We start from the raw sequence: 25,437 nt of genomic DNA, 5'->3' as shown, positions 1-25,437 counted from the left end.
CCAAAAACCTCTGGAATTCCTTTGGTTCAGCGCTTTCAATATTATCTCTGCGTCGTTTTTCTCCATCTTAGCTCTGTGTAACTTGTGCCAGTTGTTATATTGGTTTCTCACTTTTTTGGACTGGTTTTGATTTGCTACTCCTTTAGTGGCATTAATCGATCTTAATGCTTTCCTCAATTCCCTCTTTTTTTTCGCCACTTCCGGGTCATACTTATGTTTGCAGAAATTTTGGTTCTTTAGAGCCTTTGTTTTTTTAGATTTGTAAATTTCTAGTAAATGCTGGTATTCAATTGCCTCAGTCAGGCCTTGCTCCTGGGATCTTTGCAGTTGCTCAGATATCACCTTAATATTTAATTTATTTATCCTTAGTCTGTTACGCCCAGGTTCCACTGAGATGTCACATCTCCATTGTTCCTTTTTTTCTACTTTTCTCCATTTCCATTCCATTGATGTAATATTATGATCGCTTTGGATGTTTTTAGTGACTGTGAAGGAAACTATTTAGTGTAGTATGTTCTCCGAGACAAAGATATAGTCTAAAATAGATTGCTGAGTTCCTCTTTTCCAGGTCGGATTTGCTGGAATGTCCCCTCTTGTTGTTCCATTAAGCATTGATAGATTTCTATTTGCCATTTCTTCTAGCCAACATTCATTTTTAAATCTCATCCCGTTGATCTTCGTTGTTTTTCGTTGGTCTAGATCAATAAATTTCCTATTGAAATCTCCACATAGGATAATTATTGCCTTTGAATCTTCTATTTTAATTGTGTCTATGGCTTCAATGATATCATCTTCCAGCTTTTGATTGAACTTTGGCGTTGTGTTCCAATATATATTTAATATATATAATTGGTTCGTCAGCTTCTCTGTGGGCTCTGATTGTTCTACGAAAAGCTCCTGAAGGAAAGGTGACAAGTTACGGGCCGATTTTATTCTTAGTCCACATGTTCTTTTGATTAAAGTCAGTTGTCCTGACATAGGCCGCCCTTTTTTTTGTTTTATAGCTGGATTTATCACTACTTCGTAACCGTCCGCACATGGTAGATTAGAGACCCATGTCTCTTGCAAACATATCAAATCTGCCTTGTGTATTGTTTCCGGTGGAGATCCTAGGAGATGTGAAAATCCTCTGGTATTCCACGAGGCTATCATCAGTGTCCCTATCTCGCCATAGCATTAGCTCTTCGTTGTTGAGTTCAGTGATTTTGCCAACCAAGACCACTTTTTCCTTTCATCTACATCAGAGTTTACTTCCGGGGATTTAGAGTTCACTGGACCTAACTTTTCGCGATTGTCCACTGTTATTTTGATTTTCTTCGTCTTTATATCATCGGGAAGACCTGCTACTTCAGTCTCCATTTCAGTGTCTTTAAACTTGACATTAGACACGTATTCCTTTATTCCGCTTTTTTCAGTTGTTTTGATTGTCACTAGATCTTTCTCGTTTATTTTTTGTACTTTAGGTTCTTTTGTTTTTGCATCATCACTTCCCTTTAAGGTGTTGTCTACTTCGTATACTTGGTATCCAACTTCCAGAAGTTGTCTCTCACTCATCATGATCAATTCTGCATCTTTTTTGTTGTTGATGTGTAAGAGTACAAATTTCTGGTTCATCTCAGCCATGATTTCCACACGATCAATCCGAGCACTCTTTATTACCCTTAACACAGGAATTTTTTGGAATATCTGCAGTATTGTGTACCGATTTAGTGGGGTACCACCTTTTCTTCCGTCAATTTTCTCAACCAGTAATCTGTACTGGTGATTTTTTCGTGTTGTTTTGTTTCCGACAATCAAGTTAGGATTTCTTAACTTAGCGGACTCTTCGACATTCCCTCTAGATGCTCCGACTTCTCTTGTGGATTGTTGTAGATTTTCTTTCGGGAGCTCAGTACCGTGCATATTGTTCTCCTGCTCATCTAATATGGGATTTTTTGTAACTTCCCTGATCTTAGATGAGTTTCCCTGCTTCAACATACTCTTCAGCCTTTTCTCTTCTAAGGTGAAAAAGATTTGTGGATCTTCCACCTTTTTTGTAATTTTCTTTGCTGTAAATTGAGGTTTTTTAGGTGTTTCTGGCCACGAAATCACTCTTTTACTTGACATTTTATCTTCTTTCTCTTTCTCGTATCCTTCTGTAGACGGTTTCTGCGGGCTTGTCTCTGACTCACGATTATCTTGTCCAATATTTCTTCCATTTTCGATTGTTTTCACTACCCTATTATTATCCTGGTTTTCTTCAGCATCAGACACACTGTAATCTGCCTGTCAGTGTCATATTGTCTTCAGTCAGGTTTACTGACTGTACTTTTTTATCCACGATTTGGATCTCATCGTCTTTTTTTTTTTTTTTTTTTTCTCCCTTCAATGTCGATAGTTCAGAATTATTTACAGTTATGTTCAATGCTTTAATGTTTCTGAAGAAGTTGGCTGAACTGCGAGCTTTCCTGTTCTTTTTTTACTTGTTGGTTCTTAGATTTTTTATTACAATCATTTGAGTTTAGCTATTTTTGATCTCTTCTCATTACTCACTCCTGAACAGATTTTCGGGTTTTCGAATATATCATACCACTCCCTCATTCTTTTTTCCATGTTCAGTTACAGGCTTAATTCCCAGATTCTTTGTATTTGTATCAATGGATTTAGACGTTTCAGGTGAATTGGGTGGTGGAAGAGCTTGCTCTTTATCTACTTCTTTTTCATTTTGCTGTTTACTTTTCTCAACCTCTTTTTCTATAGGTTTCGTAGAGACAGTCGAGGAGCAAGACCTTGTTTTCTGTGCAATCTCCGCACTATTAAACTCCATCCTTCCACAATCACTGTCATCATGCCTAATTACGAGTTCCTTATCATACAGCAGTTCTGTTGAGATACCCTTATCTCTGCTTCTTTCTTTTTTTTCTTCAGACGGTTGCTTAGTTGCACCAGATTTCTCGGGTAACTCTAATGTTTCTAGGTTGATCACTGAGGTCTGGCTCGTTTGCACTGTTTTTGGGACTTGTGTTGTATTTGAGTCTCTCCTTCTTTCTCGTTCATTTTGTAGTAGCGTAAGGGCTTGCCTTGTCACTTCTGCTAGGAGTTTCTTATCTTCAGAATTATTTCTTAGGGATTCTTTTAAAGCCGTTAGTGAAATATCATTCCCTCGTTTGGCTACCACAATCTCAGAGGTCATTTCCTTAAGGTCTGTCTCCAGTTTGATCATTTTAGAGTTTAGTAGAGCAATCAAAGTTGTTTGGTCTCTGTAGTTCTCATTTAAGTTCTCGTATAGCTTCATCAGAGGCGCAACAGCTATTATTGCGGCAGACATCAGAATTGGACTTAGCTTCGATATTATTTTTTCTACACAGGTCGATGTTTCATCTGTATTGTTTATTCCCGTCAGGGGTATCTCCGTTGATCTCTGCCAGTTTTCATTTCTCAAAGTTGTTGTACCGTCTTCATCGTCCGAATCCATAGATGGGATTAAGGTGGCACGTCGTTTGGACCTTTTAGGTGATTGAGTCTCACCAGATGTATTTCTTCCCATGCTTTCCTCTTCTCTTTGGCCTTTGAGTCTTTTCCTCAGACGTCTGTCCTCATTTTCGGAACTTTCTCTTCTAGGACTTCTCTTTTGAGACACTTTAATCTCCTCATTTCTAGATTCGAATGCTGGCGAGTTTGTTTCTAGGGTCATTACTTCGTGGATACTCCTATGCTTAGGATAGTATAGCTCTGCAGGTAGTGGATTTTCCACGTTGGCGCTTATTTGAGATGACCTTCGAGTTTGCAGCAGTTTTGCATTCATTTTTGCTAGATCTTTTATTACTTGATCCACAATCCCTACTGAGTTTCTTCTTTCTCCTGAATTTGGATTATTTTGTGGTAGCGTTGTTGGTAGTGTAGAGCTTTCTATCCATTCATTTGATGGTAACCACATCTCCCTAGTGCCCTCCATTTTCTCTAGCGCAGTAAGGTGCTCTTTTGTGTTTAGTTTGGCATGGAGACCCCTTGTATCTTGTAGTGATTTGATCAATTGCTCATCTCCTTTGCTCGTGGTTGCTGTTATTTCTATTTTGTCTGACTCTGGTTTATGCATCTCAGCTACCTTTGGCCAAGCCAATAGTTTTAGCGATGAACTCGTTTTTAAATGCTCAACCTTGGCTGCCGCTCTCTGTATCTTCATTAGGCTTATGTTCTTGTCTTCCTATCAAAGGTTCTGTTGGGGCCCTTTTCACGCTTTAGACGGTGGTGAGAAGCTCCACAAACTTACCAATCGGTCCCTTTACTTTACTTTATTCCATTTATAAACCCGGAGGTGTGAGGGCGCGTACAGTACATGCAGCATAGAACATAGAAGTTACAGGTATCAACATATGTCAGCATGGAAACAAATGAAGGGCACAGCCCCGCATATAAGAACATGCACACACCAGCAGGAAACCAAAAAGTCACAACTAGGCATAAGTCAGTGCCACATAAGGAGGAGAACCGAACACTGAGGTACAAGTCAAATTAAAATATTACACAGGGAAGATCCTCAGGGGAGATATTTACCCCAGGTGAAAGGCCGAATCGGACCCCACAAGTCGATCCGATGCTTCCCTCATGGTTCGAGTAAAAAGTTCTGCCTTGTTGAGGACAAAAGGAAACATTCTTGGGAGCCGTCCATAATAGTTACTTATTTGTCCGGTTACCAGGGGTTGTAGGCCTCTGCACCCTGGGAAGGGGTGGACCGGCCTATAGGGGACTCTGGAGGTTTCCTGGTAGGCCTCTGCACCCGGGCAGGGGTGGACTGGCCTATAGGGAACTCTGGAGGTTTCCCGGTAGGCCTCTGCGCCCTGGATAGGGGTTGACTGGCCTATAGGGAACTCTGGAGGTTTCCCGGTAGGCCTCTGCACCCTGGGCAGGGGTGGTCTATAGGGAAATCTGGAGGTTTCCCGGGAGGACTCTGCACCCTGGGCAGGGGTGGTCTATAGGGAACTCTGGAGGTTTCCCGGTAGGCCTCTGCACCCTGGGCAGGGGTGGTCTATAGGGAACTCTGGAGGTTTCCCGGTAGGCCTCTGCACCCTGGGCAGGGGTGGTCTATAGGGAACTCTGGAGGTTTCCCGGTAGGCCTCTGCAGCCTGGGCAGGAGTGGTCTATAGGGAACTCTGGAGGTTTCCCGGTAGGCCTCTGCGCCCTAGGCCTCTATTGTGTGTTATTGCCAAATGTTTCCATAGGAAAAGGGATGGACTTGCTGAACATGTGTGATATGGGGGCCACTCTTCGAGGGCCTTGTTTGGTTCCCAGTCCACCCATGGCGGTCACCTGCAAATCCGCTCCACTTCATCCAATATCAGGGAAATGGGGAGAAATAAAGAAGGGTTGTTGTCTCCCTTACTACAATGGGTAGAGAAGGGCATGGCTGTGTCGTCCTCAGACCCAGGCAATGAGGTCTATGTCCTGAGGAAGATTACCAGGGGCAGAGTTTAAAAGGGGGGGTGTGGAGACGGGTTCCCTAATCGTTGCCCGACATAAAATGCATTGAGACTGTAGTGTACCGTTTGTGGTGGCGGGGCGAGGGGGCATCTTGCCCCCGCACAGGATGCAGAGAGAGAACGTTTTGGGACTTTCATGCCCAGCTGCTGTCCCATCAGCATGGCCCTCCAGGTGGTAGGAAGCCTCGCCGCTCTTCCTGTCTGTTTAAATGCCCCACATGGGCAGTGGCTGCAGCAGTTAAGGGTGGCCTCCTCAGGTCTCAGTCCTGGCTAGCGCAGATTGTGTGATGTGCAAAGGTTATGCACATTTAGCGTCACAAACCGATGCATGCCTTTGTCAAACAGTGACCACAATCAGGTGGGTTTATCTGAAAGCTTCTAATGCGCTGTGTTTGAGTCTGGAACTTCGTAAAACCTACCCGACAGTTTACAGAGGTCTCGATCTGTCCAATGCAAGTTTGCAATAATGATCCATTCCTGGCTTTTAAGCTCATGTGTTGCATCCTGGTACTTGCAGTCCAGCATTAATACTGTGTACGGGAATGCGAAATGACATTTTCTACCAAGCATTAGTTTAGAGCTTGCTTTCCATATATTTTTTAGCATGTATTGTATTTTTATTTGTAACGCGCCGAAAGCCTGATGGCATCAGGGTGCACATAGACACACAGGACAACCGAAAAAACCAGGACTCCGGAGCTGGACTAGGTCCGTGAGGTCTTAGATCGATATCGTCTTTGCAAATAGAACGGGTTTCAGGGATTTCTTAAGACGAAGGGATAACCGCATAAATGAAGCCGCGTGTGAGGAAGGTGTGCAGTGGCTTGCCTGTCTGCATCACTCTGGTCTGGTAGGACTTTGAGTTCGGATCAGCAGCAGTTCCTCTGTCTGTAGCTTGCTGTGCAAGTCGCAGCACGTGCACTTGCCAGGTAAGTGGCTTTCTCCCAGGAGGCCAGGTCTCGAAACCTCCAGAGATCTTGTGTGTCTGTTAGAGCCCTGGAAGTGCATACCTGCCTTTCATCCTTATGCAGCGATGCAAGGAGTAAATATAACCTGTTATTCCCAATGCAGTGCAGCTGCGGCTCTCCCTGTGCTGCAGTGAAGCTCATCTCATGCACCAGGTAGCCTTTAGCCCTCATGGTGGGCTTCTGGGCCCTCTGACCTGGCAGGCACTAGGTTGGGGTGTCTGTAACCAACAGCTGTCCAGATGTTTTCGAATACGACTACTCCCAGTGTTAGCATAGCTGACCTAAAAATATTTGACTTAAAACATTTGATAGAATTTCGTTGACCTTTTTTTTTGGTCAAATTTTAATAAATATATATATGCGGGTGGGTAAGGGTGTAGATTAGGTTGAGTGGAAGTGGGGTGAGGTTACGGGGGTCTCCCACTGCATTTTAGACCGAAAAAAAGGTCAAACGAATACGATCAAATGTGATTAGGTCAAATGTTTTATGTCAAATAGATCCAAACCACTACTCGCATGTTCCCTCGCCATTGACTATGTTGGCTAGAGCTGATGGGAGTTGTAGTTAAAAACATCTGGAGAAGCCAATGGTCCTAAAGGTGCCTGGGCGAGAGCCTTGGCATGTACACAGGAACACTGGCGCCCGGGTTCGACATGCAATGCCTCATCGCCTTCTATAGGACCTGAGACAGGACCACCAGTTGTAGCATCACTCAGGTCTACGGACGATGGCAGTCGTGGCATAAAAGCAGAAGGCACATCTGGCATACATTGAGAAGCACACCATGGTTTGCCTCTGGTGCTAGCAGCGTGAAAAGGGGGATGTGCTGGTAAATATTGTTGACATGCCTTATGATCTGCTTTGTGTCTCGCGAGGACACAAAAGCAATAGCTCAGGGGCAACGCGCCTGCCTTGGAAGCCAGAAGATGCGGAGCAACACAGGTTCGTTCCTCGGGTCCGTGCTTAGAAACCTCTGGGTATTAAGCGCGTTATAAATAACCAATTTAATAAATACAATGAACATGAAAAGGGGGGAGGGGATTCACTGGCATATTGTGTTGGGTTGAGGTTTGATTTGCTCAACTGAAGAGCTAACCTAAAAATCTGATAAGCTAAATAGTGCACCTCAACAAAGCTAACAAGTAATGAAGATTTTTGTGGAGACCCTCTTATGTTATGTTAAAAGATTGTATAGAGCGCTCAAAGGCCCATACTTCAGAAGAGGAGCGTTTTCAAAAGACGCCTGAATTGACGATGGTTCGGGTTACCTCTCAAGACAAAAGGAAGTGTAATGGTTGATGGTCTAAAAGGCGCCCAAAGATCTAACAATATTAGCGCAGCCATTCCACCACTGTCCACCAGTCGAGCCAAGTCGTAGACAAAAACTAGGTCTCTCTCTGTGTCTCGTCCCAGACGAAAACCCGACTAAAAATGGTGCTTTCCAAGAAGGGCGAGAGAATAGGAGAAACCAAAGACTCCAGAAGTTACATAAATAGAGGTAGACGTGAAATGGGATCGAAATTAGCAGGCAAGGTAGGATCCAGCGAAGGTTTCTTCAGAATGTGGATAACTGTGGCTTGTTTCAGCTCCACTGGAATCCCCCCCCGACTGTCGAGACAGATAAACTTTCTGGGAAACCAAGGTAATTAAGCCAGAAGTGATGTCCTTAAAAACTACCAAAGGCAGAGGATCTGAGTGGATGCAGATTTATTTAAAATATTTTTATTGCTTTTGCAGATCTTAACGATCACAAAAACTCCCAAAACCACCCCCTCCCCCCAACTCCCTCTTCGCCTCCCCTCTTGGATGGCAGATTCAGGTTGTCGATAACAAGCTGTGTGCAGGATCACAAAATGTCCATGATTCTGATATTGTACGGGCACCATTGGAGAATATAGTCACTTTTTATGTAGGATAGAATATTCCCCCAGTTGCTCGGAAGGCGTGTGGGATTCCCTGGATTCTTTTTGTCATCCATTCCATGGAGACAAATTTCCACACCTTCTGGAGCCTCTTTCTAAATCTACCTGCCTCCACTCTCCGCCCCTTTACAACTAATCCAGCGAGACTGGTCCTTGGCCTCAAGCCCTGGGATCGTATCTCTCCAGCTCTGAAATCCCTTCATTGGCTCCCAGTTGATGGAAGGATTACATTTTAAACACCCTGCATTCTCCACTAGGCTTTCCGTGGTCTGGGTCCAAAATACCTTCAACTATCCCTCCGTAAATACATCCACTCTCGAGCCCTTCGCTCCTCTAACTCCCTCAGGGTCAGTCGTTTTTCAAAGAAACAAACTGGGGTAGATCTGTCTTCGGCCGGGGCCTCCCTTTGCAACAGCCTCCCTGCCACGTTGAAACTTGAGGAGAACCATCTACGGTTCCGGAAGCACCTCCAAGACCTTCCTCTTCGCTTCTGCCTTTTCCCCCCTTCTCCCCTGCTGATTTGCTTTCTCTATCGGCACTGTGCACCTGGCCACCCTCTGTCCGTCAGGCCCAGGTACCTGCTCACCCTGCCACCCTCCTGGACTGCCTCCGGGCCACCCCTTGCACTGGGGCCTGTATGTGTACCCATACAGTGCCCCACCCACTCCTCTTCTGCACTTATCAGATACTCCCTATCTGACTAACCCAGCAGTTTGCCACTTCCCGGCTGCACTACCACTGTTTATCACCTTTATTTTTTATTTTACTCATTATTTATTTTGTTCTCTCCTATATTCCGCTCTTTCCAATTTCTCCCCCTTCCATGCACTTTCCCCTTTTTCCCTTCCCCATGCACTTGTGCGTTCTCAATGTCACTGGGCCTAGTAAGATCGTTGTTTTTGTTCTCCCCTGTCCCTGTCCCTTCGCCTGGTTACGCTGTGAAACACCTGTGTACGAGCGCGATTATAATCAAAATATTTAATTTCATTTCAGTCAAATATTGTGGGCGCGTTCTTTCATTTCCAATGTTGACCAATTGTCAACCATGCCGCTATAATCAGTGTCATCATTCCTCTGTTGTGTTTTTGTGTACGTTTTCTGGTTGGGGTCCCACATGCCCGCGAGCCATACCTTGTCTTCCAATCTGTCGGCTCCTTGTAACATGTTCCCCGCATGCTTTTTTATTTCCTCCCAGAAAGTTTATATGGATGGGCAACTCCACCGTATATGCTTCCAGTCTCCTACTGCTGAGCATCCCTCCAGCATTGGGATACATTGCCTGGGGTATAGTGCCATTGCAGGACGACCTTTTGCCACATTTCTCGCAGTTGTATGGACCATGTCCGCTTGGGGATTTCATTCCATAGTTCTTTCCACATGTTCCTTCTTATTGCATCCCCCAACATCTTTTCCCACCTCTTCATGTATTTCCATTGGAGTTCTTCTCCTTGTTCGTTTAAAAATGTGTAGAGGTTAGAGATCAGCTTGTGGGTTCCCGTATCAGTTGTCATATATTGTTCGAACAGGGTCAGCTGTCTGGTGGCCTCATCTTTATTCGGGGGGGACAGTAGCCATTGCCTTAGATGTGTATATTGGTATTCCTCTGTGGATTTTATCCCCACCTCTTGTACACTTTCCTGAAATGTCCTGATGTTCTGCCCTTTGTACATGCCCCATATTTTTGTGCACCCACATGTATACAGGTGCTGTAGGCCTTCCATTCCATTCCTGGTTGGAAGTCCGGGTTCCCAAACATTTGAGTGAAGGGTGACGGGGGATGTCCTAAGATTCCCTCTTTTGCTCACTGTGTCCCATGCTTCGATTCCCGCTCCCATTACCTCGCTGACGTTCGTGTTTGGATGCCTGTGTCGCTTGTGGAGCCATAACAGGTTTGATAGGGGATGCAGATTTAAGCCGGAAAAGCACCTTCTCAATCATGTCCTCTGAAAATACTGGAAACTCGGATCACTGATGAGCACTACCCCCAGCTTCAATATCCTGCGAGTTGTCGATGGTACTCCTATAATGGCCGTGAATTTCAGTCCTAATGGTATCAATCTTAGAAAGCAAAAATCGCCAAGATTGCGAGTGGGTCACAGCTGGTTAGAGCTTCTCAGTGGATGACAAAGATTTTGTCATGACCCGGCGAAATTGCCCCTTCTGGACCTCATGGTCATTGTCACGAAGGGCTTGTACTCCTTGTTCCTCCCAACATGGCCGTACCAAGCTCTGTGGTATGCACTAGCTTTCACGTCGTGGCACGTACTATAAATTGGTCACGCCCCTGTGGGTCCGCGCATCTCAACGCTATCTTCGGTAGTGACCCGACGTGTGTTACTCTCTACATTGGTTTCCTTTGATCCTCTTACTTCCTTCCTTGCCCTTATCCTTATCCTGTTCCTGGATCCCCCCCCCCTTCTTACTCGTTCATCGCTATCCTGGATACCCTGGAACCACGAACCTCCCGGAACTCTGAACGCGTCATGCAACCTGACGAGGCTCGGGCGAGCCTATTCAAGACCCGAACCATCCACAGGAAGAGTCCTGCGGCCGAACAAGGGAGATCCCGATCACAGGTGAGACGGGGGAAGATTTACAACAGTTTGAGACGCCAAACGATCAATACGGATTCTACCATGGAGAATGCTATTCAGGACCCGATGCGCGGAATGCAAGAACTTTCCACAGAGATGCAGAATTTAAAAGCCGAGAATGCGGCGCTAAGACAGCTTGTTTTGTCACGTGACCCCGCGAACAAGGACAGCGTATTATTGGGAGGAGAGGTTGTTAAATACGATGGTTCAACAAAGACTTTATGTGGATTCCTGGATTCTTGTTTGGTACATTTTACCTTCAAGCCCTACTATTTCTCAACTCCTAGGGCTAAGGTGGGCTTCATAATATCGCATCTTTCCGGTAATGCCCTTACATGGGCCACTCCTTTACTCAATTCAGGGGATGCTCTCCTGGATGATTATGAAGGGTTCATCGCGGAACTCAAGACCATGTTCGAACGACCAGAGCTGGTCCACGGTGCTCAAGAGAAGTTACTTGACTTCCAACAAGGATCCCAAGACACGTTGACCTATGTTACCAGATTCAAACAGCTAGCCAAAGAGGCGGACTGGCCCCTGGAAGCCAGTTTTACCTTGTTTCGCAGAGGTCTAAATGAAGAGATCAAGGACGAGTTAGCCAGGGTGGCACGTCCTAGTTCATTCCAGGCCCTCCTGGACTTGTCTATGCAAATAGACTTCAGAATCCAAGAAAGAAAGGCCAAAAAGAAGAAGAATAAAGTCTCAATTCAAAGAAACTCCCCAGAGAATACTACAAGGACAGAATCTGCCAAGAATCCGAGCACTGATTCTGAACCCATGCAACTTGGAGCCTTTCGTGGACCAATTTCCCCGCAGGAAAGGTTAAGAAGGATACACACAGGCTTATGCATGTATTGTGCCTCAGATAAACATCTAGTTAAAGAGTGTCCTCTGGCTCCTCCCCGACGCTCGGGAAACGCCAGCTCCCGATCCTAAATGGAGCAAGGTTTCGGGAGAGCGATGTTTGCTCCACATCAATTCCATCCTTGAACTCTCCTGGACAAAACAAATTGGTGATATCACAGGCCTTTTTATCGCCATCCAAGGACAAGGTCTACCCCATACTGGCCTTGGTGGATTGCGGAGCAATGGGAGTCTTCATTGATCAAGATTGGGTCAGAAGTCATAACATTCCATATGAAGCAAGAAGTTTTTCACAGCCAGTGGAAGCAATTGACGGAAGACCTCTTTCCTCAGGACCCATAAGTCTGCAAACAAGGGAGATCCATCTTTCCATAAATCATCAAGAAAGAATTGTGTTTGACATTATAAAATCAGCCCATTACCCCTTGGTTCTGGGCATGCCCTGGTTACAAAGGCACAGTCCACATATTAACTGGACGGCCGGATCCTTATTCCTGGGCTCGGAGTTCTGTATGAATCATTGTTTAAACCTGGATACCTCAGTCACAGCTCCTATAAGTCTACCAAGGTGTCCAGAGACACCACTCATGGTTTCCAATATTGTACAAGTTCCAGAGATCTATCAAGGGTATGCTGATATATTCTCTACTGCCATTGTTCAATCCTTACCTCCACATAGACCCGAAGACTGTGCCATAGATACTGAACCCTCAGCAGTGATTCCCTTTGGCAGGATGTTTATCCTTTCAGAACCCAAAAAGAGAGCCCTCCGGGAATACCTAGACACTAATCTTGAGAACGGCACCATAAGACCTTCAAAATCACCATCCGGTGCTTCATTGTTCTTTGTTCCAAAAAAGGATACCAAAGAGCTTAGACCTTGCTTGGACTATCGGGGCCTAAAACAATACACCCTGAAAGACAGATACCCACTACCCCTGATCTCGGATATCCTTGAAGCTGTGAGAGGTGCAGTGATATTCACGAAACTGGATCTCCGAGGTGCTTAGCATTTGATCCGTATCCGGGAAGGAGACGAATGGAAAACAGCCTTTAGAACACCCTTTGGTCACTTTGAATACCTAGTCATGCCCTTTGGTCTGACTAATGCTCCCGCAGTCTTCCAGTGTTTTATGGATAGGGTGTTCTCTGACATTTTATTTCTCAATGTTATCGTCTACTTGGATGACATATTGATCTTCTCCAAGGACTCCTTGAAACATGAAGAACATGTAAAAGCAGTACTTCAACTTCTCTGTGAAAATCAACTCTTAGCCAAACCAGAAAAATGTTTGTTTCATGTTACATCAGTTCACTATCTGGGATTTGTCCTTAGTTCAGAAGGAACTAGTATGGACCCTTCAAAGGTGAAGGCCATACTGGCTTGGCCCGCCCCAACATCTGTTAAGCAAATAAAACCCTTCCTGGGGCTTGCCAACTTCTACCGGAAATTCATTCCCAACTTTTCCGAGATGGTTCAACCCATTGTTAATCTCCTGAAGAAAGACGTTCCATTTAACTGGTCTATACCACAAGACAAGGCATTCCAACGCTTGAAAGAAGAATTCACTCAGGCCCCTATCCTGGCCCAACCTGACATAAATCGTCCTTTTCTAGTGGAAACTGATGCCTCCAATTACGCCATAGGAGCAGTTTTAAAACAAGAATCCGATGATAAGTTGGAACATCCCATTGCTTATCTCTCATGGACCCTGACCACCAGCGAGACTCACTACTCAGTTCTGGAGAAGGAGTTATTGGCTATTCGTCATGCCTTCACTGAATGGAAACATCTACTCCTGGGTGCTAAATATCCAGTTCAAGTCCGTACTGATCATCGAAATCTTCAGGTCCTACAATCCATGGAGTGCAGGAACAGTAGACAAGCTCGATGGGCCTACTTCTTTGCTCAATATCAATTTCAAATTTCACATGTTCCTGGATCGCAAAACTTGATTGCCGATGCCCTTTTTCGGCGTCCCGACTACGTTCCCTTGGAGGATAAGATCTATCCTAAAATGTTTCCACCCACAATCTTTGTAGCTCAAGCGATCAATCTCCTGGAAGAAATCAGAGTACAGACTCAATTATCTGAACTCTGGAAGGACATATTGAAGAAAAATCCCTGGCGTCTAACAATCAAGGAAGGATATTTATTCAAGAACAATTCAGTGGTCATTCCGACAAAAGAACTTCAACATAAGGTAATGAATCTATGCCATGATATTCTTCACTCCGGCCATGGAGGAGTAACGAACACCTTCCGTTTTATACAAAGACAGTTCTGGTGGCCAGGGATGAAGTCCAGTGTAGTTCAATACATCAAGACCTGTGCTATTTGTAGTCAGAACAAATACGATAATCAGAGGCCGGCGGGTCTGCTTCTACAACCTATGTTGCCAACCAGACTTTGGGAAGTTATTGCCACTGACTTCATTGTTGAATTACCACCTTCCCGAGGATATACAACCATCATGGTAACCATTGACTTGTTCACTCATCTAGCTCATTTTACACCATTGTATAAACTACCATCTTCCTCAGAACTTGCTGGAATTTTCCTGGAACATATTTTTCGCCTTCATGGCCTTCCTTCCAAGATTATTTCGGATCGGGGACCTCAGTATATTTCACAATTCTGGAAACATCTCTGTGTTCTAGGAATCCAACGTGCCCCTTCTTCAGGCTATCATCCACAAACCAATGGGGCAACGGAACGAGTAAATCAAACCCTGGAACAATATCTTCGTTGTTTTGCCACCAAGGTTCAAGACGATTGGTCTCTCTTTCTACCTTTAGCTGAATTCTCCTACAATAGCTCAGATCATTCAGCTCTCAAGATCAGCCCCTTCTATTGCAGTCAAGGTTATCACCCGTCTGTTTTACCATCAGATCTTCCTGAATCTACTCCGGTACCTACCCTTGACTCTTGGATTCAGATGCTGATCGACTTACAAAGAGAGGCCAAGGATCAGTTAGAACAGGCCCAGACTCGAACCAAAAGATATGCGGACTCTAAGAGAAGACCATCACCTTCCTATTCAGTTGGCGATCAAGTCTGGCTAGCCTCGAAAACTGTTACCTCGACATCTACGACCAAACAAATTAGCTCCTCGCTATTATGGTCCATTTTCTATAAAGGAGATCATCAATCCTGTCTCCTTCCGACTTAAGCTCCCGGATTCCTGGAAGAGGATACATCCAGTCTTCCATACGTCCCTGTTGAAACCCTATGTTAGTTCTACTCGAAAACCCTTCAAACCCCCACCTGTTGTTGTGGACGACCAGTTGGAATATGAGGTGTCCAGGAAATGTGATTCCAGGTATAGGAGGGGTCGACTACAATATCTGGTCGAGTGGAAAGGCTACCCCCCTAGCGAGAGAACATGGGAACCAGTTTCTAATTTAAAGACCCCTCGTTTGCTCAGAAGATTCCATCTTATTCACCCAGGCAAGCCTGGAGGAACCAGTCTTCGGAGGGGGCATGCTGTCATGACCCGGCAAAATTGCCCCTTCTGGACCTCATGGTCATTGTCACGAAGGGCTTGTACTCCTTGTTCCTCCCAACATGGCCGTACCAAGCTCCGTGCTACGCACTACCTTTCACGTCGTGGCACGTACTATAAATTGGTCACGCCCCTGCGGGTCCGCGCGTCTCAATGCTATCTTCGGTAGTGACCCGACGTGTGTTACTCTCTACATTGGTTTCCTTTGATCCTCTTACTTCCTTCCTTGCCCTTATCCTGTTCCTGGATTTCCCCCCCCTTCTTACTCGTTCATCGCTATCCTGGATACCCTGGAACCACGAACTTCCCGGAACTCTGAACGCATCCTGCAACCTGACGAGGCTCGGGCGAGCCTATTCAAGACCCGAACCATCCACAGGAAGAGTCCTGCGGCCGAACAAGGGAGATCCCGATCACAGGTGAGACTGGGGAAGATTTATGACAGATTTCACGATAGAAAGCAGCTCTTTAGGTTGATGGAGAGCGCTAGTGACATTCTGAGTGAGGAAGGTCTGCTTTGCAGTGAATATGGACTCATGGTAGGTTTTAGCCACCGGCCTATAAACTGTCTCCTCTGCCACACCATAAGAGCGCTGCCATTTGTTTCCCCGTCTCACCTCCTTGGGGTATGCCTCAGGATTTTCCCTTTCCTCCTGTCCACCTTGCAACCATGCCAGAAGAACTGGGGCCCATGTGCATGGTTTAGTGCCACAATGCAAGCGACAGTCCAGGCATAGCGTGAGATCCTCATTTTGCAGCTCCTTCACATGCCAGCCGGAAAGTTGGGAAACATCACGGAAGCGAAACTAAAGTCTTTCGTAAGAAAATCACAAGAGTGTGATCCCTGTTCCACCCATTGAGCAGGGCAACATGCAGAGTTGTGGCATTATGAGGATCGCCATTATAAATAATACCACTATAAATGCATTGTTTAGAGGCCTCATCTTCTTTGGGCACAACTAGAATGTCAATGTTTTTACAATCGCAACGCTGGAGTATAGAATGTTCATTTTCTTACAGTGGCAAGGCTGGGGTATAGAATGTTCATTTTCTTACAGTGGCAAGGCTGGGGTATATATTGTGGACGCCAGCCTCATGATTTCCTTTGAGCCCAAGAAGATGCTTGATTACTGCTCACTCTGTCATTGAATACACATAGGAAAAACCAGATGCCCCAAAACCACGCCCCAAAAAATGGCCTTTTCCAAATTGCGCACCCCCCTCCTCTACACATTGCTGTCATGCAGGAACCTTTGGATTCTTAAAGGTTTTGCAGAACAACAAAACGTTTGTAGAAAATAGCCTGCCCCCTGGGTGTCTGAAGGTCTCATTTAGCATTGTGTCCCGTGTGTGTCTCAAGGCCTCGTATAGTATCCTGCCCCTGTGTGCCTCAAGACCTCATATAGTATCCTGCCCCCTGTGTGCCTCAAGACCTCATAAAGTATCCTGCCCCCCTGTGTGCCTCAAGACCTCCTATAGTATCCTGCCCCCTGTGTGCCTCAAGACCTCATATAGTATCCTGCCCCCTCTGTGTCTCAAGGCCTCATTTAGTAACCTGCCTCTTGTGCATCTCAAAGCCTCATTTAGTATCCTGCCCCCTGTGTCTCAAGGCCTCATATAGCATCCTGCCCCCAGTGCGTCTCAAAGCCTCATCTTATAGTAGGCTGCCCCTTGTTCGTCTCAAGACATCTTATAGTATCCTGCCCCCTGTGTGTGCCTCAAGGCCTCGTACAGTAGCCACACCCCTGTGTCTCACAAAGCCTCATCTTATACTGCCCCTGTGTGTGCCTCAAGGCATTATATAGTAGCCTGACCCGTATAGTATCCTGCCCCCTGTGTGTCTCAAGACCTCATATAGTATCCTACCCCCTGTGTGTCTCAAGGCCTCATTTAGTAGCCTGCCCCCACATGCAGCTCAAGGCCTCATTTAGTATGCATTTAGTACCATGCTTCCTGTGCGTCTCCAGGCCTCATCTTATAGTATCCTACCCCTGTGCGTCTCAACACCTGATCTTCTAGGAGCCGCACCCTGTGTGTATCAATGCCTCATTTAGTATCATGCCCCCCGTGCATCTCAAAGCCTCATTTAGTCTTCTGCCCCCGTGTGTCGCAAGGCCTCATGGTAGCCGCACCCTGTGCGCCTCAAGGCCTCATTGTATAGTACGCTGCACCCTGTGTGTCTCAAAGCCTCATCTTATAGTAGCCGCACCCTGCGCTTCTCAAGGCCTCATCTTATTGTATCCTGCCCGTGTGCGTCTCAATGCCTCATATAGTATCCTGCCCCCTGTGTGTCTCAAGGCCTCATTTAGTAGCCTGCCCCCGTGTGTCTCAAGACCTTGTATAGTATCCTGCCCCCTGTGTGTCTCAAGGCCTCATTGTATAGTATGCTGCACCCTGTGTGTCTCAAGGCCTCATTGTATAGTATGCTGCACCCTGTGTGTCTCAAGGCCTCATTGTATAGTATGCTGCACCCTGTGTGTATCAATTCCTCATTTAGTCTTCTGCCCCCGTGTGTCGCAAGACCTCATGGTAGCCGCACCCTGCGCTTCTCAAGGCCTCATCTTATTGTATCCTGCCCGTGTGCGTCTCAATGCCTCATATAGTATCCTGCCCCCTGTGTGTCTCAAGGCCTCATTTAGTAGCCTGCCCCCGTGTGTCTCAAGACCTTGTATAGTATCCTGCCCCCTGTGTGTCTCAAGGCCTCATTGTATAGTATGCTGCACCCTGTGTGTCTCAAGGCCTCATTGTATAGTATGCTGCACCCTGTGTGTATCAATGCCTCATTTAGTATCCTGCACCCCGTGCATCTCAAAGCCTCATTTAGTCTTCTGCCCCCGTGTGTCGCAAGACCTCATGGTAGCCGCACCCTGTGCGTCTCAAGGCCTCATTGTATAGTATGCTGCACCCTGTGTGTCTCACGGCCTTATCTTATAGTAGCCGCACACTGTGCTTCTCAAGGTCTCATCTTATAGTATCCTGCCCGTGTGCGTCTCAAGGCCTCATTTAGTATCCTGCCCCCTGTGTCTCAAGGCCTCATTTAGTATCCTGCCCCCTGTGTGTCTCAAGGCCTCATTTAGTATCCTGCCCCCATGCAGCTCAAGGCCTCATTTAGTATGCATTTAGTACCATGCCCCCCATTAATCTCAAGGGCTCATGTAGTAGCATGCCCCCTGTGTCTCCAGGCCTCCTCTTATAGTATCCTGCCCCTGTGTGTCTCAACACCTGATCTTCTAGTAGCCGCACCCTGTGTGTATCAATGCCTCATTTAGTATCCTGTCCCTGTGCATCTCAAAGCCTCATTTAGTCTTCTGCCCCCGTGTGTCGCAAGGCCTCATTTAGTATCCTGCCCCCATGCAGCTCAAGGCCTCATTTAGTAGCCTGCCCCCACATGCAGCTCAAGGCCTCATTTAGTATGCATTTAGTACCATGCCCCCCATTTATCTCAAGGCCTCATGTAGTAGCATGCCCCCTGTGTCTCCAGGCCTCCTCTTATAGTATCCTGCCCCTGTGTGTCTCAACACCTGATCTTCTAGTAGCCGCACCCTGTGTGTATCAGTGCCTCATTTAGGATCCTGTCCCTGTGCATCTCAAAGCCTCATTTAGTATCATGCCCCCGTGCATCTCAAAGCCTCATTTAGTCTTCTGCCCCCCGTGTGTTGCAAGGCCTCAGAGTAGCCGCACCCAGTGCTTCTCAAGGCCTCATCTTATAGTATCCTGTCCCCTGTGCGTCTCGACACCTGATCTTCTAGTAGCCGCACCCTGTGTGTCTCAAGCCCTCATCTTATAGTATCCTGCCCCTGTGCGTCTCCAGACCTCATATAGTAGTCCGACCCCTGTGCCTCTCAAGGCCTCATTTAGTAGCCTGCCCGCTGTGCTGTTTGGATTTTAACCTTACCCACCATCTTTGGGTTCTCGTTCATGGGGGGGCGGGTGGTAGAGTAAATCCAACGCTCAATGTTTACATCTTATTGAGAAGAGCCTTGCTGTCTTATCGCCTTGGCCTATGGCCTGGGCTGCTGTACTTCTCCCAGTAACACAAGTTGTGCTCTTTCTTGGTAGGTGTCGGAGAAGTACCGGAACCATGAGAAGAACTCTCTCCCGCCGCACATCTTCGCGGTGGCGGACCGGGCCTACCAGGCCATGCGCGGACGCCTGGCCACCGGGCCGAAGAACCAGTGCATTGTAATCAGGTAAGAGAGTCACAACAATCCCCCTTGGCAATAATTCCTGAATCTTAGAATGCACAACTTTACAATTAGTAAAATAAGTGTCGGAGCACGAAACCATAACCGCACACTATGCAAAGCGAAAGAAGTATAACCAATGGTCTCGTATTTTGATTTTTGCAAAATAATCATGGGACTAGTAATACAAATCTTTTCAAGGCTAGCTTCTTGCTCTGAAAGCTTTTTCTTATGTAGAATATTTATGAATTATTTGTCCTGTTTGAAAGCAGGCCACAAAAGTGTCAAATTCCGTAATTGTTCCTGGCATATTAGAATTTTAATATCCTTTTCTGAGTATACAATTTTAAAAATAACCAATAACTGGCTCCTCTGACTCCGCCACGGGGATGCTAAACTGCACTGTTGCCTAATGGCTTGTTTTTTCAATTCAGTCCCCACCTTGAATTTTGAATTTTTTTTTCATTTTGAGGGATTTATACCGCGCACCTGATGAACTAAATCGTATTTGGGCGCTGCTGTATCAGGTACCGTTCTATTGCTATATTTACACTTTCATCATATTCTTGTTAGTGCCCCATCCGCTGATCCTAATCTCTAACAGAACAGATAGGTCTTAAGGGCCTTACGAAATGTAGGGAGGGTTTTCATCTCCCGAATCTCTCTGGGTAGTTTATTCCATAATCTGGGGCCGTAGACCCCGCATCGGAGACCTTGTCTCTAGGCAACTATGGTAAGCATATGCATCCCCTCTGGGGGCCTCTGTGCCCCTATGAATGTCCATGCAGTCCAGAATCCTAACCCAACCTCCTCCCCCGTGTCCTGTGATGAAGAGCATGTTGGTGTCTCCCCCAGAATTATTACTGGTGACCCCTACAGACCGGGTTGGATGTCCCTATTAAAGACAGAGCCTCCACCCACCTTATTTTTCATGCTTGATGGACCTGCGGGCACTGTGTCCCTGTGATAAAAATGGAGCAGATTCTATAACAAAGACACCAGCTGGCTCAGGCTCTGTTAATACTAGGCAGAAAGACCATATGAAGGGTTAATGGAGGAGATCTGATGGAAGGGAGTAATTGACAGCTCCTTAGACCAATCACAGAGAAGAGTTGATGGAGATGAAGTTTTCTGATTACAGTTGTCCCTTCTTTGTTTTTGTTTTTTTTTTTTTGGTTGCCAGGAGACAGAGGAGGAGGACTTGAAGAGGGACGGTTTGAACTGGGCTTACTGAGTTAGAGGAAGAGAAAAAAAAAGCGAAGTTGTGCCGTTGCACCAAGTTAACCAGAAGTTAAAGGAATTAAAATTATAGGCGATCGTAAAAAATCGCTATTTAGATTGTTCGTTGTAAGAGTGAGAGAAGCCGAAGAGGGGGAGAGGCCGCAGGAGACGGAACAGCTGATCCGCCGAAGGAAGGAGGCGCGGTCATCGAAAGCCGCGAAAGACGAGCAGCTGATCACACGGTGAGCCCTCCGGAGAGAGAGGCTTCGTTCAAGGGAGGCCGTCAAGACGAACAGCTGATCACCTGGTGAGCCTTCCGGGGATAGAAGTTTCGTTCAGCGGAGCCCGTCAATACGAACAGTTGATCCATCTCGAAAACGCCGAAGGAAGGAAACGCGGTCATCGAGAGCCGCGAAGAAGAGCAGCTGATACAATACAGAGAGCGCAGTGGGGAGGAGTTTCGATCAGTCGAGGTCGAGTGGAGCCATTCAGAAGAAAACATCTGAAGCCGGTAAGAGAGAGAAAAGGAGCGTATTTTAAAATGGGAATGAGTCGAAATTAACGGGAGTTGTTAACTCGGAAAGACTAATACAGTCACTATATAACTGAGAAAAAAGGGGAAGAGTGGACACCAGAGGAACCAAAGATACATGATGAGAAGTGAAAATAAAATAGAATAAGAAGAAGAAAGGTAATCATTTACCTCTTGTGTAATCTCCGACAATGAAGTTACAGAAATAAGTAAATATGGAGATCTGAACTATATTCCCCTAAAGACTTTAATGAATACAAAGAGGATTGGTCAGTTAAATCCAATAAGGAGCTCTTGAAAGAATAAAGACTCTATTGTTAAAAAAATCCGATAAAAGGCAGTCACCTCTATTCCTGGTAAGAGAAAGAGTGATCAACAGAGACGGTAAAACCACCTAGAAGAGAAGTGAAACTGAGCATATGCTAGGAGAGAAGACCACAAACAATAATATAATCTTCATAGAAAAGAAGACTCACCAAGACTTACTTGAAATCTTCTATCCCGCTTGAACAAGAAAAGTCTGTCTTCACCAGAAGACGCATCGAGAGACCACCTGTATCCTTTTATTTGATTTCTGAAAGAGACTATAAAAAAAATTAGAAGAGTTATATGTTGGTAATAAAAGTTACATTGCGAACAAGTTAAAATACAATCTCCGTTTAGCTGTGTTTATTTACCATCATTGTGTATAAACCTCACAATTTGGTGTCAGAAGTGGGATTTAAAAGACGAACACCATGGAGGAACTCATTAAAACGCTAAGTGAGGGGCAACAATTGCTTCAACAGGCGTTACAGTTACAGAACCAACAAGCTCAAGCAGATAGACAAGCATTTCAACAGGCCATACAACTACAACAAGCTCAATTAATGGAGGTGACTACTGTACGACGACATTCCCAGGTTCCAGCATCAGTCTTACAAAAATACGCAATGGGAGAGGACCCAGCTCACTTCTTTGTGAACTTCGAGAGAGTGGCTAGGAACGCTCAATGGCCAAACGATAGCTGGTGTCACTACATAGCACCCCTCATGACAGGTGAGATGCAGAGTGCTTACCAAGCAGCCAATCCAACTGGCGAAACACCGTATGCGGATATGAAACGAGTAGTACTGGAACGCTTGGGACATGATGAAGAAGCGTATAGGATAAAATTTAGAGAAGTCAAGCTACACGCCGAAGAGACCCCGAGGCAGCTGTTTTATAGAGTTAAAGAGTTAGGAGAGAAATGGTTGCAGTCTAACTCCAGTACCGCTCATGAGATGTCAGAGAAAATTGTTATGGAACAGTTTGTTGAAGCCTTACCTTTACCAATGCAACGTTGGGTGCGCCAACATCACCGACCCAGCCTGGTGGAAGCTGTTAACATCGCTTCCGCCTATCAAAAGGCTGGACAAGGCAGGACCATGTCATATGCGGTAAACAACAAACCAACCTCCACACCCAGTTGGAATAACCATTCTCTCAAAACAACCACTGTTACAAGATGGCCGAACTCGATGTTACGTAAGCCAGAGTGGGAGGCTCCTAGAGGGAGACCAACGAGTGAGAGCCCTGTAGGCATCAGGCCCGCTAGTATGGTACCAAAGGGCATACAATGTTTTGAATGTGGTGAGTGGGGACACCTAGCAAGAATGTGTCCCAAAAGAGCTAAAGCTGAACCTATGGACGTGGGAAACATGGAGGCTCTCCGAGAAGGAGAATATCAAGAAGGAACAGCAATACCAAAACCATCGTATTCGTATATTTGCGAAGCAGAAGTTGATGGGAAACCTACAAGAGCCATGGTGGATACCGGCAGTTTGCAAACAGTAGTAAGTACAGAACTTGTGGGGAATACTGGGGACCCGAATACACTAATCCCCATACGTTGTGTCCATGGAGATGTCAAACCTTACCCAACCAAAGAGATTAGTTTAAAGGTAGCCGGGGAACAGATGGAGGTGAGGGCAGCCCTAATGCCAGTATTGCCAGAGCCTCTGCTTATTGGTTCAGATGTTCCCAATTTTTCACGGATCATAAAGTCGATAGAAGAAAGTTGGTTAAGAAATGCACCTTTCGCCCACGAGACAATTACACAGCCTTCAAATAAAGAAAGGAAAGCGAAATCTGAGTTAAGAAAGTTAAAGAAAGTTTGGGCCGAGAAAAATGTTTGTCCCATTGCAATTGACTGGAAAATTGATGAAGCGGGAGATACCTTCAGAATGGCACAAGAAATAGATCCATTATTAGGAAATGCTAGGGCTGCAGTTAACTTAGGGGTATCGGGAAATGATCCCTCTTTTGTTAAAGAAAAAGGATTATACTATCGAACTAGCAAGGATGTCAGTGGAAAAATTCTGAAACAGTTGCTAGTACCCAAGAAATATTATCAAACGGTGTTGGAAGTGGCACATCTACAAATTGGTGAAGGTCATTTGGGAACAGAGAAGACCACCAAGAAAATCCTTGCCAGGTTTTATTGGCCGGGGCTATATGCTCAGGTGGCGCGTTTCTGCCAAGCCTGTCCAGAATGCCAGAAGAAAAATAAAGCCAATGTGAGAAAAGCACCTTTACAGCCAATGCCAGTCGTCCTGGAACCTTTTCATCGGATTGGATTAGATATTATTGGCCCCTTGGAGCCCTCATCCAGAGGTCATAAATATATCTTAGTAATTGTCGACTATGCTACCAGGTATCCGGAGGCCTTTCCTCTTAGGTCTACTAGTGCCCAAAATATATGTGATGCCTTGATACCCTTTATCAGCCGAGTGGGAATACCGAAGGAGTTTGTTACGGACAGAGGATCCAACTTTATGTCATCGGTGATGGAACAAGTGTGTAAGATTCTACAAATGAAGCATTTAAAAACCGCGGTCTATCATCCTCAAACTGATGGCCTTGTAGAGAGGTACAATCAAACCATAAAACAAATGCTGCGTAAAACAGGAGAGCCAGGAGGAAAGAATTGGGACAGGTTGTTACCCTGGATACTCCTTACCTTAAGGAATACCCCACAGTCATCGACAGGATTTTCACCCTTTGAACTTCTGTTTGGAAGATCAGTGAGAACGCTACTCGATGTTTTGAAGGAAAACTGGGAAGAGGAGCCGAGTCAAGAGATCTCCCTTACTGAATATGCCTACCAACTTAAAGAGAGGATAGAAAAGTTACGGAACATTGCCAGAGAAAATCTGTTACAAGCACAAACCAAACAGGAATATTACTATAATCGGAACACTCAATTGAGAACATTTGACAAGGGAGATAAAGTGTTAGTCTTACTCCCGACGTCTGAGAACAAGATGCTGGCAGCATGGAGAGGTCCATATGAGATTGAAGAGGTCCTAGGTCCACTAACATATAAGGTGAGACAAAATGACCGAAGATTCCCAACACAGACATATCATGTGAATCTACTAAAGAAATGGGTGGAACCTATAACGACGGTGGCAGTGATTAATACCAAGGAGACATCTTTCGAACCTTTTCCAAGGTTAAAAGAAGATCTAGGACTGGAAGAGTTAAACATAAATCAAGATCTATCTGAGTTACAGAAGAAAGAACTCCTCGAGTTGGTAAGGAGATTTGCAAATATTTTTTCTTCCTTACCGGGGAGAACGAACATGGTGTGTCATCGTATCGTAACTCAGCCAGGAGAAGTGGTAAGAATTAGACCCTATAGAATTCCAGAGACAAAACTCCAATCTATCAACAAGGAGATCAAAGAAATGTTAGAGATGGGAGTAATAGAACCCTCTCATAGTGAATGGTCATCGCCTGTAGTAATGGTGCCGAAGCCTGACGGAACAGTTCGTTTTTGCATGGATTTTAGGAAATTGAATGAAATTTCCAAGTTCGACGCCTACCCTATGCCGCGAATAGAAGATTTACTAGACAAGCTAGGAAAAGCTAAATTTTTAACAACTATAGATTTAACAAAAGGCTATTGGCAAATACCATTACTCCCCGACGATAAAGAAAAAACTGCTTTTGCCACTCCAGCGGGATTATTCCAATTTACAGTCTTACCTTTTGGGTTGCATGGGGCACCAGCAACATTTCAAAGGCTCATGAATTCAATTCTCAGAGGACAGGAAGAATATGTAGGAGCATACCTTGACGATATTATTGTCTTCAGTCAAAATTGGGACGATCATTTAACCCATTTGGGAAATGTACTTAGTCTATTACAAGAATCCGGTCTACA

At 45.5% G+C, this 25,437-nt stretch overlaps 1 protein-coding gene across 2 annotated transcripts in view; it reads left to right on the top strand.

Moving 5' to 3' along the window:
- Positions 1-25,437, top strand: part of LOC138511235 (myosin-IIIb-like) — a 686,303-nt gene that overhangs the window by 214,102 nt on the left and 446,764 nt on the right. For both annotated transcript variants that reach the window (XM_069626778.1, XM_069626777.1), the window contains exon 3: positions 19,371-19,501. In XM_069626778.1, coding sequence (XP_069482879.1) covers positions 19,371-19,501 — 131 coding nt within the window. The remainder of the gene's footprint in view (positions 1-19,370; positions 19,502-25,437) is intronic.

This window comes from Ambystoma mexicanum, chromosome 6p (genome assembly GCF_040938575.1).
Source record: "Ambystoma mexicanum isolate Mex_15411 chromosome 6p, UKY_AmexF1_1, whole genome shotgun sequence".
Classification (NCBI taxonomy): Eukaryota; Metazoa; Chordata; class Amphibia; order Caudata; family Ambystomatidae; genus Ambystoma; species Ambystoma mexicanum.
The sequence above is the reverse complement of the archived record's forward strand: the minus strand, read 5'-3'. Positions and strand labels throughout refer to the sequence as shown.